Raw genomic sequence first — 20,152 nt, forward strand, 5'->3', positions numbered from 1 at the left:
GGTGTACACAATCTAGTCGCCCCCAAGCTTACCCATTCTGTTTCAATTATGCGCGATCGATTTCACGTACAAAAGCACTGTAGATAATAGTACCAAACACAATGAATGCACCTTCGGAAGGTAAATAATCTTTGATAATACCTGATTTGTGTAATGGATGCTGGTTTTACTTGCAATAACTTTTTCAATTTTTTCAATCATTTGTTGGACTAATACAGACGATAGGCCCAACAAGGTTCATTAATGTTAATCGAAAACAATTGATTAATCATGAGACATGAGCGATCAGTCCTACAACAAGCTCTGCCAGATCATTCATAAACTAACCCCTTAGGGCTAGGCCTTAGTCCAATGTAACTTTTTATGGTCTAAGCTAGGCTCCGACCTGCTGTACTGAAGGCTAAGTGGAGGATTCCCATCGGTTAGCCTAACTAGTAACAAGTAAGGCTAAGTAACTTAGACCAGAACCTAGTCGCAAGTAGACGTAGGCCTTTGTACTGTATCACAGGTCACATTGTTGTAGGCTTTAGCTAGAAAGCCCATTAATAATATTACTAGGCCTATAATGCCAGATGATTGTTAGTCTGCTCAATCTGCGAAACCAGATTTTGTTATCTACTGCACAGCGTATGACTAGCTTATAAAGTATGAATTTTGTTCTTATTTGGTCCCTAGCAATATACATGATCAACAGTTTAATATTTGTCAGTTCGTTAATCGCAATTTTATAAGAATCTGACCGGTCTGAGGCCCCATTTGTGAATGCATGGGTATCAGGATAGGTATTCTTTTGCCTCAAGGTGGTAATAGAGCTGACATATCAGATGCAACCATATCTGAGAATGGGTGGTGGATCAAAATCGAACAAAAGAACATTATGATCATGCCCAAAAGGTCAAAACATTTGTTTCTAAAATCAATAGCTATTTATGGCCTTTAGACTGGTGCCAGATCTTGGGTAGTGTGAGCCCTGAGCATTCACACTACAAATCCAGATTGCCCTTGGCAGGGTTGGATATTTCCAAGAAGTATTTATATTTCCCAGCCGGGCGGGAAATATTCTGGAATACTATTTTGGACATTACAGTTACTACTGTACCAGGTAATATTGGTGAACACAAAATCATGTGAAAAACAACTAGTGAGGACTAATTACAGTGATTTGCATGAAATAGTGACTGATGAGGTTCATCTAATTATTCATCTTATTGTAATAAAAGTTCCTACCAGCCTGCTATGCACCTATTGAGCGAGATCTCCAACTTCAGGACAATACAAACTAAACTACAGAACATGGTCTGCAAAAAGCTACAAAAGTTGTAATGTGCTGCAGATTTTGAGAGCGGGAGCAGTGGACATTGTCTGGTACTAAACTTGCCTCTAGTACTTTTTTTAGTAATGCAACATATCTTTCCAGCCTGTTAACAATCAGATTTTCTTCCACGTTGCATAATCTATAGCATTGACTAGGGTAATTCTAGTTTTGTATAAACAAGTTGGAGGAAAGATTGTCAAATTTTAATTGAAACATGTGATGCTCAGTATTGTGTTTACTGCATTATACATAGGGCCTACAGTACTGTACAAGCTAAATTACCTCTCTTTTTTGTGTGTCATTTGCTGGGTGATGTGGTTTTTAAGTTGCTGACATCATTATAACACTTTTTGAATGAATAAACAAGTTGACAAAATTAAAACATTTCTGTTGTTGAATACTGATTTCCCAGTGTTTCCCAACTGTGGATAATATTTCTGAACAAGAAATACCGTGCGGTATTTTCACGCACCGGTATTTGCAGGGTCAGGATGTGTATTCAACCAATCAAGCAACCTACGTGAAGCTTTTCTATCTTCTCATCAGTATAATAATCAACCATGTAAGCTAAGATGATGACGACTACTCAAGATTCCAGTATTCAGTGTGAGAGATCTGCCTCTGACCTGAGCCACACCTCGTCATCTCAGCAAAATCAGTCCACCGAGAGTGAGCTGACGAGGAGACGACAATTGAAGGTGACTGAATACTCCTTTTTAGGTTTTATAAGGGAATCTAATAACATAAATAACCTGGCAAACTGGGGAGAAGAATTGACCATACATTTTCTGACCAATATAATTTTGCGAGTGCAAAGAAGTACTTCAAAACTGCATTCCACTCGAACTAGTTGGGTGCTTTGGCGAACATGTTTTGTAGGTAATCCTAGATTTCATAAGGTAGGACTAAATTCATGTCTGTTATAGTTGACTATTGCAATTGCAATTTGTGGATTGGTCTTAGAGTATCCTCCCAAATCAAACAAATTGAAATTGTAGACATCAATGGTGCATTCTGAGGAATCTTTAGACCACATACTTTTGTGTGAGGTTGAATATAAGGGTGTACACCTCCCATTCACCCTCCCCTCCAATCCACCCCTGGGATATGCACCTGACCTAATGTAACCTGGAGAGAAGAATTGACCATACAATTTGTGACCAATGTTACTATTTTATGTTTAGTTAAATTGCAAGTGCAGAAGAAATACTCTCAACCTAAAACTGTATTCCACTCAAACTAGTTGAGCATAGCATGGTGCCTTATTTTACATGAATTAAGTTACATTCTCTGCAAAACATTTGTCTTTGGTAAAGATCATAGGCCTATTGCTTTGGGAGGTGTATTTTTTCTTCTTGCACAAAGGCTTAAAATACTACTAATTCTATTATCTTTCAATTACAATCATCCTGCAGCTTTCCTTTTTCTCGTTTGAGTAATTCTAATTATTTCCTTGCTTTCTTCAGCCATCTCACATCTCTACCAGTCAAGACTATCAGCGGCCTACGTCTTCCAAAAGTACTCCATCACGTAGAGTCCAGAAGAAATTTCCGAGTTAGTGCTACGACTGCTTTCAAGTTGGATATTAAAATAATAAAGACAGTATTTTTTGAGATATCAAATGGACAACTTTTAAGCATTTGAAGCATTAGAACACTGGAAGCAACTAGAAAGGGAAACAAACACAAACCTTTATAGGTGAGTTTCTAAACTTGATTCAACAGTTTTTTTCTTGGGTTTGTCTTTCTACTTTAAATTAGAAAGGGAGAAGCATGTACACGTTGTTTCTTGTATGACAAGATATATACTTTATATGTTTCCGTCTCATACACGTGCAGAGAAAGACGTGAATCTTCGATCATTGGTGGAAATTGATAAATTGATGCATATATGTTAGTGGTATATGGTAATGAAAGGAAACCAAATGTCACTTGACATTCCTTTATTCGCAAATTTGCAGAACACCCGTCAAGAAACAATTGTTAAACATTTGATATTCTAATTCTCTTTTCATTTATAGACAAACAGGAATGAAAGTCATCGACAAACCGCCATTTAAGGAGCTGGAGGCAATGAAAGCAAACAATAGGCTTTAGGGGTGGAGTGCGAGATCTTGAGTCCGGAGGTGGTCCAAGACAGATATCCAGGCCTCGTGAAGATACCCAAAAATCATAAAGCACTTTTGGAGACAAATGCTGGATTTCTAAGAGCTGACAAAGCTCTGGAATGTCTAAGGGTATACTGAAACTCATTTACACATTAATGGTTCTTTACCGAATAATTTAGGGATTGCATCTGCAAGTTGGCAGCAACTCAGAGTTTTTATGAATTGTGTTAAATCATAAAAAATGATTGGCAATTGCAATGTATTTGTTTACAAGAATTGCTATATATATGTTGGTTTGTGCTGGTGACGATCCCCACGCTAAATAATCACAGGATACGATGTAATCTGCTTTTTTTGGGGGGGGGGAGGGGGGAGGGAGTTACTATTTTGAAAGAGTGTAATTTATTCTACAACTTCCCCACACAATATACGATATTCCAGTAATACCATCAATACAAGTAACAAACAATAATAATTAATATATCGCACTATATACTTCTTCTTTACCTTTATATTGAGATTTTGAATAGCATTTCCTATGCAATACCACATGAATGCAAAACCACATGAATTATGCAATAAGTACACATTAAGTAACGGTACAAGAAACAATTAACGGTTCATATGATATATATGTTAGAGGGCTTTCATCTCCGAGAATTGTTTAAAATTTGTGTGAAATTTTCATAACATAATGTCACTGGTTGAGATTGAATGATATAAACTCTATGCCATTCTGGTTTTCATCTTGTTATAATAACATTTAAGTGCTTTGATTTAAATAACTGTTAGCCTCTGGCTGATTGCACTGTGCTATTGTTATTAACAAAGCATATACATTATGTGCTACCCTCTATAGATGCAGATTAAGAAGTTTGGTGGACAAATAAATGACTCGGAGAAGGTATACAGAAAATATCTTGCCTGGATCATTTGTAACTGTAACAACTGACAAGGGAACTTACAAGACCAAATCTCTAATCATTACTCCTGGTTAATGGATATGTAAACTCATGAAACCACTGGGTTTGAATCTTCCCATACGGGTAATTAAATCTGTATTCAGTTTGTAACTTGCGCTATCTGTAATATGTACATAAAACAAATGCATGTATAGTTACTTGATGATGGGATATATACTTACCAGTATGATCATAGAAAAAGTCATAATTGGCCATTTGTTTACTTTTCCATATCTCGTAACTTATACTGATCACTGCTGTTACTGTGATTACTACAATGGAGTTATGTGCTTCTTTTCACTAGGTTGGTTCCTTTTCAAAGTTTGAACAAATAGTAAATTAAAGATCAAAACAACAAGTTTGACAAGCTAAATTACTTTTAGGGTCCAAAGATATCATTGAAACACAATTCAGAGAGATCATTGAAAAAAAGCAATATTCTTTCCAAGTCAAAACATGGAACACGTTAATGTGTGCACAGAGGTGTAGCAATGGGGATGTTCAGACGGTTCATTGAATCAAGGGTCCAAACGTCCAGGGCTCCACAAGTCCAGGGGTCCCAATGGTTTAATTTCAACATTTGGACCCATCGGATCCACTTCTGCCAGTCTGGTGAGATAGCCAGACAGAAATTTGTAGCTTTTACATTAATAGCTTTGTGACAACTTCATGCTGTTTAGATTCAATAAGGATAAAGGTCCCCAGCTTTCACTTGTGAACCGGGGTCCTTGAAACCCTATAGTTAAGCAAATGTGTCTCTGCATGTGTCTCATACATGTTACAAAAGTAGTGGTGAATGGTTGCTTGTTGTCAAACCGACCACTTTTTGCATTATACTTATTATGATAAGGGTCTAGCATGCACATTCTAGTTTGTTTTATTTGTTTGCTTTTTTAACATTTGACGTTTTGACGAAAAAAAGCTCTGAAAACTTTTTAAATTATTGAAATAACATTCCCATAATGTTCCCAAGAATATGAACATGAACTTTCGAAAGGAGCTATTTATATGTAAAAGATTTTACATATGATCGTATTTCTTAGCTTTACATTGACATATCCAAAGCTTACATGTGTATTTGTTTTCTTTCTCTTCGGAATGATTTCAGGTTGTAAAAATCACTCTGTGTTATTGGACAGAGAAAATACCAGGCCAGTCTAAGAAATATCCAACTTTCTGTGATTTCGGCATTGATAAACCAGATGGTTTTACAGAACCAGTCTATGTTTTCGGATTCCCGAGTATAGAATATAACGGACTGAGAAAGGTAAGGGAATTTTTCAAAATGCGGAAGTGAGAAAATAATGTCAGAACAAGAAAGAAGGAGAAGGGGAATTGTCACATATGTCATATAATTGTCCCGGGCCCTTTAACTTAAATAAGCCACAATTAACCATAAAGATTAGCATATAGGCTATGGTAGAAATAATTATGATGAGCATGGTTGCTACAAATAGCTAAGAAAAATGTTGCTCCGTTTGGGAGATACCCATATATGGTTTTAAAAGTCATGTCTGTAAGCGGCCATTTTTTTGGGGGGGGGGGGTAAATATGTGTTGTCAAAGTGCCACGAAGATCTGAAACGTTTAATACTCTTTATTTTTATGTTTTCGAGGGTATAGAAGAAGAATGCTTACAGTGTTGACGCTGAAACGAAATCAAGAAACAAACACAATAAAATGAAGTACAGGTTGCTCGATGACGTCATATTCAGACTTGATCAAGTCTTCGGCCTTGTGTGCAGGAAAATTAAACCTGTGGTATCTTCCAAAGGGAATAAGATATTTCTTACATGCTTGGGAAAGTTATGAAAGGGACAATTATCTCTTTTACATAGAGCAATAACGATGATCATGAGGTTTTGTACCCTTTTAATTACCAAAGTATTGCTGTTTCTAAATACTGATAGAAGTTTGCACGGAAAGATTACACCTTTTTCGGATGACCGTATGACAAGCCGTCAACTATCCGCACATCAGACCATTAGACTAACTCAAGCCTCTTTACTCACCAGTATTTAATGTTCCTACGCTGCGTGTTTGTTTTCTTTTGTTTTGTGAAGAAATATGCTTTAAAATTGACTCAAATATAAATAAATGGAATGAGTTTACCTGTAAATCGGCTGTATAACTTTTTAATAAGTGTCAGTATAGTCTTTAGAATGTTTTAGAAGGTTACTATAACAATTGCAACAGGATGTTAGATTTTTGTGTTCAGCTTTATTTGGGTTCCTTGATGGAACTTTATGTCCCTTCTGATCTTTCTTTTTCCACTAAAATAAACTATGTGCCACTTAAGAAAGATAGTGGCAGTTTGAAACATCTGCAGTCCTTTTATACAAACTCTGCAAATTTTATACACTTACCTATACAGATGGGGGGGGGGGGTTGGCTTTGTACGTTAATTTGTATATTTTGCCTATTTTGTACATTTTGTTCTCTCCTCAATTTTACGCAGATCAGTGTTCACCATGGTACGGGGGTCGATCCAGATCAAAGAGACAGCTTCATCGCAGATGAGACTAAAGATGCTCAATTTTTGTTGAATTACATGAAGAGACGATTCCCCGAATATATAATCCAGACCCTGCTATCATTGAGAAGTGTATGTATTCTGTGAGTACTTCATGTTTCACTGCCTATACACCGTGGGAGCAAAATTATATAAAGAAGAATGATATATCGCATACCATATCGATATATCGATATAGCAATATATCGAAAACAGTTGTTTTTGTGTACTTTCAACACGAGGCAAATATATATGATACGTTACCCGTGCACCCTGTCCTTTCATTCTACCTATACACCAGTGGCGTAGGAAGGTACTTTTGAGTGGGGGGGGCTGAAGATCGATGGCCGGCCTGGGGGAGGGGTCTAAGGGGAGGGGGACACCCCCTCCCCTTTGGAATTTTTTGCATTTCCAGGTGGCCTCAGATGCAATTTGGTGCAATATAGCACACTTCAACACCCACTCCGTTTTGTAAACTTAATTTTGTATTTTAACCTGGCCTTAGATGCAATTTGGTGCTCCAAATGAGATTTTTTTTTTCTCAATTGGAAATGAAAAAGGGGTTTTCTGACTTGCGAAGCGGGGGGGCGGAATGATACTTCCGCCCCTCCACATTTTTCACTGGGGGGCTGGTGCCCCCAGCCCCCCGGTTCCTACGCCCTTGCTATACACAGATCAAAAGTGTCTATTTATGAAACTAAAATAGAGAGGAGATGTTGGCGAATCTTCTAACTTTACTAACTTTTTATACAATTTCCTTAATCTTGTAGTCAGGAACATTTGATTTGGTGTTTGATTCAAAGTCTGTTCTCCTTGTTAACACAATGCAAAACGTTTGAAAATGCTTTTTGGTTTGCTTGCAGCTATATATAAGCTAGATATATGTTTTATATGCACAGTCACGGTACATGACAGAATTTCAATCGCAATTGGTCACGATAATAACTTCATCATGTTTACATATTTTAGAACAGCTCGCAGAAAGTTATGCTTCATTTGAATTTTTTGTTTTTATAATATCTAGTAAACACGAAGGTCGGGTGAATAACGTTAGATATGAAGAGCAATATAATTTTGAAATTATATAATTACATATAATTTTAGTACAGGGATTACGTTATCTTAATTAAATCATCCAATATATTAGAGAGAAAGAGGAAAAAACCTCAAGTTTTATTGTGTCATTCTAGTCTAGTTCACAATTGTTAACAGGCGCGTAGCCAAGTGGGGGTGGGGGCGAAGGGGGCAGCCGCCCCCCCTTCAGCATTTTTTTTTAATGTTTTTATGATATCGCTAGTATTTTCAAAGAGAAAATGCTAAGATGCAACTTACAAGGCCTGGGAAGTGCCTTTTCCAGCGATCTGGGAGGCATTTTCAGCCAAAATTTTCTTGTATGCTTCGCGCCAAAATGGTGGCGCTACGCTTATATAGTTTGCAATACCGAATCTACAGTTTCGCCCTCCCTGGCTACGCGCCTGATTGTTAATTAACTATGTACGTACCAATCCCACTATGGCGTACTTAAGGACAATCAAATGACGAATATGTCATGTTTGTCTTTCTTGAATCAAGAGATAAACATAGATAAAATCATCATTTTGCTGTGTCATTCTATATAGTAGCTATAGAGTTAACAATTGCTAGCGAAGCGGCTTATTCAATATGCGTTTTTGGTTCCTTGCTTTAGCAAAAGGAACCTATGTAGTCAAGTTTGCGTGTGTGTGTGGGTGTGTGTGTCTGTGTGAGCATCTGTGACACTTGCTTGGGTACACTGTAACTCAACAAGGGAAAGTTGGACTTAGCTCAAACTTGATATATAGATCCGCCATAGTGAGGTGTGCCCTATTGTTTTTGGTGCCTGTGAAGGTCACCAAAGGTCAGTTAGAGGCCAAAAACCCAAAATATTAAAACTGCAATGACTCCCAGTGCCAATGTGCGACATGGTTGATATTTTGGAACAAGTTGTGAACTGGTAAGGGAAATATTTTCAAACTTAACGGTCATGTTATCAAAGGTCACCAAAGGTCAATTAATATTAAAAAACAACTATTTTTGTGATAACTTGAGGACAAAATGTCCGTTAGGGTTGGGATTTGCTTCAATGTATTCAAATTGTCGACCCGCATCTGGGTGACCCTTGACCTCAATTTGACCTCTGGTGACCTTTACGTGTTTTGGGGGATTTTTAAAGTTTTGATGTTATTTTCAGATGTCAAAGGTACCTTCTGATCATAAATGTCAATAGGTTGACCCCGTGTGACCTTTATGTGCGAAGTTATATGGGGTCAAAGTTTTTCGGTCAGAGTTAGGATGGTTGTACAGACTTGTCGTATTGTTTTTTGGAATCAGGAGATCAAACTACATCTGAAACCAAGGTCAAAAGGTCAAAGGTCACATTAGAAAAAAATGTGCTTATTTTGGTAGAAAACGAGCAAAAATGAAAATGTTTGGTTTTGAGGCTAGATTTGGATACCAAAGGTACCTTCCGATCAAAAATGTCAATGGGATGACACCCGTGTGACCTTCGTGTGCGAAGTTATACGAGGTCAAAGTTAATTTTCAGACATTTAATGCAATAACTCCCAGTTCCAAGGTGTGACATGGTTGATATTTTTGGACAAGTTGCAAATGGTATAGGGGAATATTTTCAAACGTAACGGTCATGTGATCCGAGGTCACCAAAGGTCAATTAATGTTAAAAAACTTGTATTTTGGGAGGAGAAAATGGGCAAAGAAAAAATGTTTATATTTGTATAGTTTGATGCTCTATCTAGGTCTCACCAATCAAAAATGTCAATAAGTTGACCTAAGTTGACCTTTGTATGTTAAGTTACATTAGGTTAAAGTTAATTTTTAGACATTTAGTGTAATAACTCCCAGTGCCAAGGTGTTACACGGTTGATATTTTGGGACAAGTTGCAAATAGTATAGGGGAATATTTTCAAACTTACCGGTCATGTGATCCAAGGTCACCAAAGGTCAATTAATGATAAAAAGTAGTATTTTTGCGATAACTTGAGAACAAATTGTCCGTTAGGGTTGGGAGTTGCTTCAATATAATCCAATTGTCGACCCGCATCTGGGAGACCCTTGACCTCAATTTGACCTCTGGTGACCTTTTCGTGTTTTGTGCATTTTTACAGTTTCGATGCTAAGTTCCGATGTTAAAGGTACCTTCTGATCATAAATGTCAATGGGTTGACCCCGTGTGACCTTCGTGTGCAAAGTTATACGAGGTCAAAGTAAATTTTCAGACATTTAATGCAATAACTCCCAGTGCCAAGGTGTCACACGGTTGATATTTTTGGAGTAGTTGCAAATGGAATAGGGGAATATTTTCAAACTTAACGGTCATTTGATCCAAGGTCACCAAAGGTCAAACAATGATAAAAAAGTAGTATTTTTGCGATAACTTGAGAATATTGTCAGTTAGGGTTGGGAGTTGCTTCAATGTAATCCAATTGTCGACCCGCATCTGGGTGACCCTTGACCTCAATTTGACCTCTGGCGACCTTTTCGTGTTTTGGGGATTTTTACAGTTTCGATGCTATTTTCAGATGTTAAAGGTACCTTCTGATCATAAATGTCAATAGGTTGACCCCCGGATGAGCTTTGTGCGTGAAGTTATACGAGGTCAAAGTTAATTTTCAGACATTTAATGCAATAACTCCCAGTGCCAAGGTGTCACAAGGTTGTTTTTTTTTTGGACAAGTTGTGAATGGTATAAGGGAATATTTTCAAACTTAGCGGTCATCTGATCCAAGGTCACCAAAGGTCAGCTAATGTTAAAAAACTAGTATTTTGGGGGGAGAAAATGGGCAAAGAAAAAATGTTTGAATTTTTACAGTTTTGATGCTCTATTTAGGTCTCACCAATCAAAAATGTCAATTGGTTGACCAACGGGTGACCTTTGTGTGTGAAGTTATGTATACAAGTTCAAAGTTAATTTTTAGACATTTAATGCAATTAAATCCCAATGCCAAGGTGTGACACGGTTGATATTTTCGGACAAGTTGTGAATGGGGTGGTGGAACTTTTTCAAAGTTAAAGGTCATGTCATCTGAGGTCACCAATGTTATCATATCTGTTGACCCGCTTGTAGGTTACCTTATATTTCTTACATTTTCGACGTCATATTTAGATCTCAAAAGTGCCTTTTGATCAAAAATCCGATCACATTTTGTGATCACAAAAGTGTTGGCTATAGTGTTGGTTACTTTATGGGTACATGTAGGACCACAATTAATTGGACTATTTGAGCCCAATCTTGCTTGATAATATTATGTGTATTGTCATATACCCAAAGCAAGGAACCACGGTGCCCTTGGGCTCTTGTTTATTTAAACAAAGTGTACATTATTTTTTAATAAAAATATCACATTTTCACCAAATTCAGCAAGTTGCGTGCAATTTACAAGAAAAGAAAGCAATCCATGGAGTTACAGATCTCATCTCCCTCCATGGCAGAAGTGATTGTTGAGTTATACTTCTGAATGCATCTGCTTGCTATCTTTCAAATATCAAATTTGTCCCATGATTCTATATATATCTTGTGGTTTAATGACTTTTTCCATACTGATATGCAAGTATTGGCTAAAATAACAGTTTCTGTGGGTATTTTGACATTTGACACATGGTCAGTGACCAGTACACACCAAGTTTTGCACGTGATCGGACTCATCGTGTAGGAGTTCGTGACACACTTTTTCGCACATTTTAGGTCTTGCCCAAGCAGTGCAGGCAGACTGCCCTATTTTCAGGTCGTAATGTTATGGCACAGTCCGGCCTGCGTATTTTTTTTCCAGGGCGATCGTGGGCATCGGCCAATCAAATCCCTGGATTCCAAACATGTGACGCTTTTCAAAAAACATGTTCTGAATCTTTTTTCCTAGTTTTGACCCCAGATTATGAACGAGAATCTTCATTTTCATAAGAACTGGATTCCTAACCCACTTTCTAAACCCTAGTTCTGATTTCAAACGAATTTGTAAATTCCTGAAAAACCTGAGACCCTTATCCGTCCTGGGAATAAAAATCAGGCGTCCGGCCTTGATCATCATATGTTAAGAAATCGACATTTGTCTAAAGCTATGGAACGTTTGGTTTTCCGTAGGTTTCGTTTAGCTCCAAGCAAAGACTCTGCTCTTTTTTAAAGGCTGTTGATTGTCGCAACGAAAGCTTTTTCATCTGAGTGATGTCCGCCCCAAAGAGTTCAATTTTTTTCCTTATTACTAGCTTGGTTTGAACTATTTTGTGAAGTTGTTAGATGATGGAGATAAACACACCTAGATCCGTGCCTATAACGTCAAGGGGAATATGTTTCTACGGGCAAGTATAATTTGAATGTACAAATCGGGACGAAAATTGCTTGATTTTTATATTAATTATGAGAGTCTCTACTAATTTATATCGAGATCGAATTAACATACTTTTTATTAGTTCTTACGGAACCATATCTCCATGAAGTCAATAAAATGAATTATTTGAAATGTCGGCCTACACTGTAACCGTATAGTCTGCACTGATGGAATTTTAAGAATGTGCTAGAATTGCAAATACTATATATACCGGTGTATTATAATGTGACGTAGCCTTTAATATAATCTTTGTTATAGGTTTATTTAATGTCAGTGTATTCAACGAAATACAATTATTACATCCTATAATCTACAGAGAGGAAAGAAAAGGAATTTAGATAAAAAGATATAGCAAAGAATAGATATCAATTTTTAAATACGAGATTCCCCATTTACGTGTTATAGGTTAGAGTTAAACCATATAGCTATTGCAATCACCGATGTATAGGTTGATTGGCTTAACGACCTATTTTACAAACAAAACTATACCGGGATTCACAAGGATTATCATTCCAAGAACCATCATCATGATTTTTGTCAGAATTCCACATGACTACGCAATCTTCTCCTCCCAGATTATTTGGTTCAATCGGTGCCCAAAATATAAATTTAGGAGAAAAACCTTCCACGTCGACAAAGTTCCCTTCGTTTTTTATGTCGTTGTAGCCGAGCCACACGGTCTGCAATAAAAAGAGAGTATATGTTTGTTCTAGATCGCACCTAGTATTTAGAAAGTCTCTTTAGGTTACTCTTTTTCAGCGTCCGGAAGTTTGGTTTGCAGGCTCTTCATACAGGCCAAGGTGCCTGTATCAAAAACGACACACACAGACATTCCCACAACACAACACACACGACATACAGCCCCCACCCCCACCCACCCCTAGTGGTTTTTCCAATTTCATTGGTATCACTAAGTGTCGCGGAATGTGTTGTGCCTCGTAGAAAGTATACAGACTGACCATATTTGACAAGCAATTATGACCGAATCGATTAAATATGTTGGTCCACAGCAACGTCATGGGATGTTTATTTGGCCACCCCTTTCGAAAATGTTTCGGATGTGAAATGTTTTAATGACACGAAGTGATGCTTTTAAAACTTAGTCGGTATAGATATGAACTGAAAACTTTAGCATATGAAAGTAATGGAAGCAAAACTACAAAATGAGTTTCAGTATATAATTTCATACTGTACAATCATATTTGTTAAAGGTTTCTGATAACATTAAAGACCGTTATTTAGCTGTTTGAATTTGCATTGTATAGAATGGAGAATGCCTCGAATAGCTATAATCTCGCTTGTTTATAATCGGTATTGAGCTGCCCAAATCCCATGAACGTTTTACGGCGTTTCTTCACAATATAATAAAGGCCATTTGTAATCCTGGATCGATCCTTTCTCCATAAAAGTCTTTGTCTATAGGATATACAATAGCGATGCATGAAACATTATCCACCATGTATTTTCCTAGTCAAGTCAATCTAACAAGTATGTCAAAATTGTGGTTCTAATATGGGACCAAAATAATACCTAATAATCACATGTATAGCTTGAATGACGTTGGCAGCTCTTTCCGTGATATTCGTACGACTAAATTGAACGCTGTAAATATAGGCTCAAGATATCAGAATCTTTCTCAGTCAGTTTAAAAAGTATTCATACTAAATTTTCAGTTGATTCTCGCCCACCCAGGCGGGTAGCGAGTAATTTGCAAATAAAATTAAAAAATATGCACAAGGGGGCGGTCGCCCCCTTCGCCGCCCCCCTTGGCTACGCGCCTGCCCCCCTCCTCTCACCTCAACATATCTTACGGTTGATCTGATTCAGAACGTAAAAATATCTTCATGTGAAATAACAGATCCTTAGCACAACACCAGGTGGGTTAAACATTTGCTTGCATTGGAACCTAACATGATAAGGAACTTAAATGATGTTGTAGTATTATTATATTTGGCATTGCAAAGTTATCTCTTTTCAATGTCCACACTACAAGCGATTATGATGGTTAAGAAAACAACAATATTTCATGTTAAGTCATACCGTGTCACTTCTTATGGTCTTCCATAAATTCAATAAAAAGGTGTTTTCCTTAGATGAAGTAATGGTGGCTAGATGCCCTACGAGGCGACGTCCTTGATATAAACTGTACCGGTTGCAATTAGCTTCAGCGTCAATCCAGGTACTTTTAGGATTGTTGAAAAATCTAGGATTAATTGAATTTGAAAGATCGATATAACTTCAAGTGTCATTGTTTTCTATCTGTCAAGAACACGGTTAAAATCTACCCGATACAATAATATACATAACATTTCATATCTATAACACAATATTAAACTTAATCTCTGTCAATAACAACAGAACTGTGAAAACTTCGTTCCGACATTAAAATCGTTTACATTTTGTTAACAGGTACACTGAAAGGTACTCTCAATGGTCGTTCCTGAACTGGAACTGTGCGTATAAGTTTAAAGATATATTTTGGTCTGACGTCGATTGGTTAGCAAAATTGCCGATAAATATCTGAATCTTTAGGTCAAAATCCACATCGTCATAGCATTTTGTATCACGAAGATATGATTTTGTTTCCTTTGTGATAATTTGTAGATGCAACTGGTAACAGAGGTCATCAAGGCAATTGTGTCAAACATGTCGTTGTCTTTCTTGAAAATAGTCAATCGTTTATCCACGCAGGATATTTGGTTACAAAAGAACTGCACTTCGTTGAAGTTAATCAACAGGGTAATTGTAATAATTTAAGTGAAACTCTGACTTTGAAAGATCGTCTGCCCGGGTAACACCACAGAGTCAACAACCCCTACATTAAGTTAACCAATTACCGCTTCATTTGATAACCGAAAATTGAGAACATTTCACTTTTCGTAGAGAATTCGAGAACATATTAATTAAACGCCTCAGAGTCATTTCACCTAGATAACAATCCGATCATATGCATTATTTTCATTGCCGCACCCAAGCACCACTATCAAAATGTTCAGAATCACTTGTCAAGTACAGAACATCGATATAGTTGGTCCGTATAGACCCCCTAACTCCCTGTAAACACCCTTCTTTTGTGGTTAAATTAATTTCACAATGTAGTTATAGTCAGAATTAAGGTTATATCGACTGTCATTTTCATTGTGCCTTTCGAGTGAATACACCGGCGTACTCCTGGTATTTTGATACTAAGGATATCAATTAGCAACATTAGAACATTTAACATATTTAACTATAGTCGTGCCGATCTCTTCGAATACATTAATTAGCAACTTTTCAACCAAATGACTAAGAATTTGCTACAAATTTATCAATTCCGTAGATTTATTAAATGATCAACCCCTCAATTTAGTTGCAAAAATGACAAAACGTTTGCATTCACATTTCAGATTTTCATCATTAACCCTCAAAATGATAAATTATTCATTTAACTTTAAGTGAACATATAGTAACTCGAGTTTATAAAAAAAAGAGATGACAGAATACAATTTTCTCTAAGATTTTGTTAACAAAATGTTAAATTAACCAAATTCCTTTTCATCAATGATCAATTCCCTACAAAATGTCAAATTTCAAAACTGACCTAGTTAAAGAGGACATTTTGCGGAAAACTGTTGAATCACAAAGAACGGAGCAGGTGAGTATAGTTTGTCAATTTCATTGCCAAATTTGTAATTGTTTAAACTCAACAAGTATAGTCAATTCGACAATTTTCTGCAGTTTATGGATAAAGTGAACAATTCAGCACCTTGCAGAAAGTTGCTAATATAATGATTTGAAGCTTGAGAATATTTCGATGGCACCCTAACAGTTCGATACTTGAAAGTTACATTTCTATAACCAGAAAGTACTTCAATTGACTGTACATTTATAAAACCAGACAGTACTTGACAGTACATTTATATAACCAGTTCTTTACATCGTTATTGGTCGCACCTCAAACTCATTGTAGTAAACGTACAATAGATTATTAGATGTATAATAATACTCTCTGTTTACATCCTGTACTTTCAAGTGAAGCTTCACAGCACTTACTTGTAAATGCAATATGCTCAGTATGAGTTAGGGAAAGCTAAGGAGTCACTCTTACCGACCTCGCAAAATTGTGAGGAGGATCACGGATTACAAGGTCGGTAATGAATATAACGCGGATCAAAAAGTCAGTAAGTTCTATTACGGCCGTAAGATTCGTCTTACACGGCAACATACAGTAACGCTGTACTCAAAGCCGAAGGCTTTGTTGGTAAATATCCTTTGGCCAGCGACGGTTAGACCGTCATTTCTCAGAACGGTTGCTATTACTAAAATCGTAGGGTCTGCACTATTTGTCAACGTTAGAAAAAAAATATTCAACAGGTTGAATCAAATTATGAAAGGAACATTAAAGTTGTACGTGGTACTATCAAATTAGTACATGTTGATACTATTATGTAGATAAAAAGTCATATATGTTATGTTTAACACGGAAATTGGTAACCCCCTATACAATGTACCTGAAGCTATACAATATACCTGTATACGTACCTGAAGCTGTATAGGTAGTACAATTATGCTGATAGGGGTAATGTAATTTGGCTTTAAAAAAAAGTGGAACTATATCTGTAAAGAAAATAACTGCTTTTACGGCAGAAGACTCATTAGGAACACGCGAATTGTATTTATGAATTCTGAAATTAAGTTCTTTTAGTACATACCAACCTTACACATTATGAGTACAACCCCTGTGATAAATCTTACGCGGTACAGGTAGGACCTTTTCAATGTCATCTGCGAATTAATCAGGTCACACATCCTAAGTATATGCATGCTTAGTTCTACAATACGCCCTTATTGCATTTCGTGAAATCTGTCATACTGTATAGTGGTGATGTTATTATGTAGATTAATATGGTCACGCTTGTCCGTATATACGAGCGTTTTTAAGGCAGGATGTGAGATGAAGGGTTTAGAGTGGTATTGGCATTAGAAAAATATCTCAACTATGTTATCCCAGTATGTATATGTTATGAGCTCAGGACAATATCATCTCTTGCACTATATAACGTATACTAGCTTACGATCAACCAGACTCAGCTGGCAACTGACTATTTGCGCAAAGTTACGATCATGGATATATTATGGCCTTTACGGACACCGTGGTGGGGAAGGGGGCGGGAGGGGATTGACATATACCAACTGAGTTGCTCAGAACAACCTTTGTAAAATCCTTTAAAAATTTCGGACGTTAAAGGGAGAAACGCATTGTGATCCTATTTCTTATGCTCGAGTGTATATACATGCATGGTGCATGTTGAGAACAATCAAATATATCGATTACCTCTATGAACGAGAATTTTTGGTGGCTATATTAAAAGTATACGGTATATACGCATCCAACTGTGGGTCTCCTACAGGGTTTGGACCCAGTTTATCAACGTTTACTTTAATTCGATATAATCGGCCAGCTTCTTTTGAAAACTTTACTGAATTATCTTACCGATAGCAGGCACTTCCCCAGAAAGTCCATCCTTCAGGGCAGGTAACGCAAGACTGAGGCTGTTCACTTCCTTCACAGGCTTGGCTCACAAACAGGACCACAAATAGTAGTACGCTGATCTGCATTTTGGTCGATGAAGAAGATCTTCTAAGTCGAGACAAACAAATTTCTCATCAAAATTCTTTCTTCAACGGAGACGAATTGTCAAGTGAACTTTTGTGTGGCGTGTCTTGTGATTTTAAGTTGCACTACAGATACAGTCGGTCGGACGATCATTCCGGAGCCACCAATTGGAGGTTAAGGAAATGTTACCACCTGTGACGTACGAACATGACACTGGAGTAGTTACCGTACTAAATAGTCCATATTGGCCAACGATCTGAACGGATTGGATGGAACTTTCGCGACAATGTTACAGGTAACCTAGGCCACGCCCCTTAGTTACCCTATCCTGCGCTCTATGGGCGGCAGCTGTGAGCCTTCAAAAAAGAATTGCGTTGCTTTATGGACGCCCTTGCTTCAATCAGGAAACTGTCGTTTATAAATGCAGAGCTCCCAACTGACCCGCATTTCGCGGGTTGCACCCGCATTCTAACACCCAAACCCGCTGACCCGCGCAAGCGTCCGAAAAACCCGCATTGTAATTGTCAAGTATACATAGAAAAAATTGCATGAATTTTGACTTAGCAACAAGCATTTCTTTAGCATTTAGCATAATAGAGTATAAAACCTTTACAGCATCATTTCAACCTCAAATTAGCCTATATTTCTTTCCATTGGGGTGAGCAGCGAACATTTTCATGCCACGGGAAAGAATGAATTATCACCTACTATTCAATTTATTGATGTTACACACACAAAAATACATATTTCTCAGAAAATTTTGGGTGACAAAAGCCTGTCTAAGTGCCACCATTTTACATGTAGGCATCACCAGGATTCCAAAAAATCCAAAAGGGGAGGAGGACACCCCCTTCCCCTTATACCCCTCCCCCAGGACGGCGATATGTGGCATGGACCAGCATTTGCCTTCTCCAGAGTTGGGAGCTATGTAAATGGCACCTCCCCGCAAATTAGTAGCACAATGCTTCAATCGATAGTAATCACCGCATTAAGACAAAGAAACGTTATGTGATATCCACAAAGCCATAAATTGTAGAAAACCGTCAATTGTAGTCGATAGCCTAAGTGAACCGACGTTGTAACTTGTTGCGCCTACATCATGTACGTATGGCCTACAGATGTGATAGACTAACTGTAAGATGAGTTGCCGCTACCTACTTGCATGTACGGTACCATTTACCATACGGGGCATGTTATCAAGGCGGTCTACGTTAAATTAATATCATTATAACTTGATTCTAATTTGCCTCATGGTTGTATTTAGGGAGTTCGATATCCTTGTTGCATATGCCCACACTTATCACTTAAAAACAAAAACAAATCTTGTCTAGAGGTGGCTTTATCCTACTTATACCCGCTCCCCCCCCCCCCCGCCTCCCCTCCGCCAGACTGACTCACAAAATAGTACAACAACACAAATCCTGTTGTACAGTACACATAAATTCTTAACATGTAACTGCAGTACATTTCTTCAACATTGTTTGTTTCAAAGTTGCAACTACACTTTGCATCTAAGCAGCCCGATTTTTACATAATTTATTTTTAACGGGAACCTCTCCCGTCTCCATAACAAACATGGTGGTTGCGCGCCGGCTCTTTCATTATAAATTCCTAACCCTGAAATATTGCTTTGTACTTGGGCTTGTATAGTTATTATTACAATGTTGCCAGGCTTTTTTTGGTCCATTTCATACTAACTTTTATCACTAGGAAGATGACCACTCATTGTCAATCAGTGAAATTCTAAAATTACGTGAAAGTAATTATACATTATTATAACTAGGCCGACGTTCTCCTCGAGTTTACAAGTTATAGGTTTGACCCAGATTGCGACTCTCCCATTTCTATCTTGAACGCGTCGCGTTTTAGGAAACACCAAAGCCCGTCAGTTACGCCAAATTTTCACACATAACTGGACTAGACCACGCACGATATTGAACTTTGTAGCCTAGTTGAATTAATCATTTGCCCAGGCCTGACATAATAGTCAGGCTATAGTGCAGCTTAAGCTAAATCTAGGTTTGGTATAGGCTAGGTTTACGCTTCTCATTTTCTCTTGGCATTTAACTAAGAACTGGTCATCGGTATGAAATATACATTTGACCAATAACTACGCATAAATATTGATGGTACTTGACAATTCCATGATATATACTTGTGAAGGTTCCATGTCAATTCCATGTTTCCCCTTGGAGTTATAGGGGAACAATTAACTAACTTTGACCTCTGACCTTTGGTTCCGGTGGTCTGCGAGACACAAGGATTCACCCTAGAGTACCTTCCAACCAAGTTTGAAGAAAATCG

At 37.5% G+C, this 20,152-nt stretch overlaps 2 protein-coding genes and 1 long non-coding RNA gene across 4 annotated transcripts in view; 2 read left to right on the top strand and 1 right to left on the bottom strand.

The window, feature by feature from the left end:
- The window catches only part of LOC139981218 (alpha-N-acetylgalactosamine-specific lectin-like), a 75,726-nt gene extending 57,606 nt beyond the window's left edge, over positions 1-18,120 (bottom strand). Inside the window, exon 1 of the mRNA XM_071993437.1 lies at positions 17,726-18,120. Within this exon, the coding sequence (XP_071849538.1) occupies positions 17,726-17,850 (125 nt within the window). The 5' untranslated portion in view covers positions 17,851-18,120. The remainder of the gene's footprint in view (positions 1-17,725) is intronic.
- LOC139981655 (uncharacterized) lies at positions 25-2,941 on the top strand. The gene is made up of 3 exons (XR_011797906.1): positions 25-120; positions 1,862-2,013; positions 2,782-2,941. It is a non-coding gene; the product is annotated as an uncharacterized lncRNA (long non-coding RNA).
- LOC139981219 (peroxisomal sarcosine oxidase-like) overlaps positions 4,112-20,152 on the top strand; it is a 33,270-nt gene continuing 17,229 nt past the window's right edge. The window contains exons 1-3 of one of the 2 annotated variants that reach the window (XM_071993439.1): positions 4,112-4,468; positions 5,493-5,651; positions 6,842-6,999. In XM_071993439.1, coding sequence (XP_071849540.1) covers positions 4,436-4,468; positions 5,493-5,651; positions 6,842-6,999 — 350 coding nt within the window. In that variant the 5' untranslated portion in view covers positions 4,112-4,435. The remainder of the gene's footprint in view (positions 4,469-5,492; positions 5,652-6,841; positions 7,000-20,152) is intronic. The other variant, XM_071993438.1, reaches the window with a different exon arrangement.

The sequence above is a fragment of the Apostichopus japonicus genome, chromosome 15 (genome assembly GCF_037975245.1).
Source record: "Apostichopus japonicus isolate 1M-3 chromosome 15, ASM3797524v1, whole genome shotgun sequence".
NCBI lineage: Eukaryota > Metazoa > Echinodermata > Holothuroidea > Aspidochirotida > Stichopodidae > Apostichopus > Apostichopus japonicus.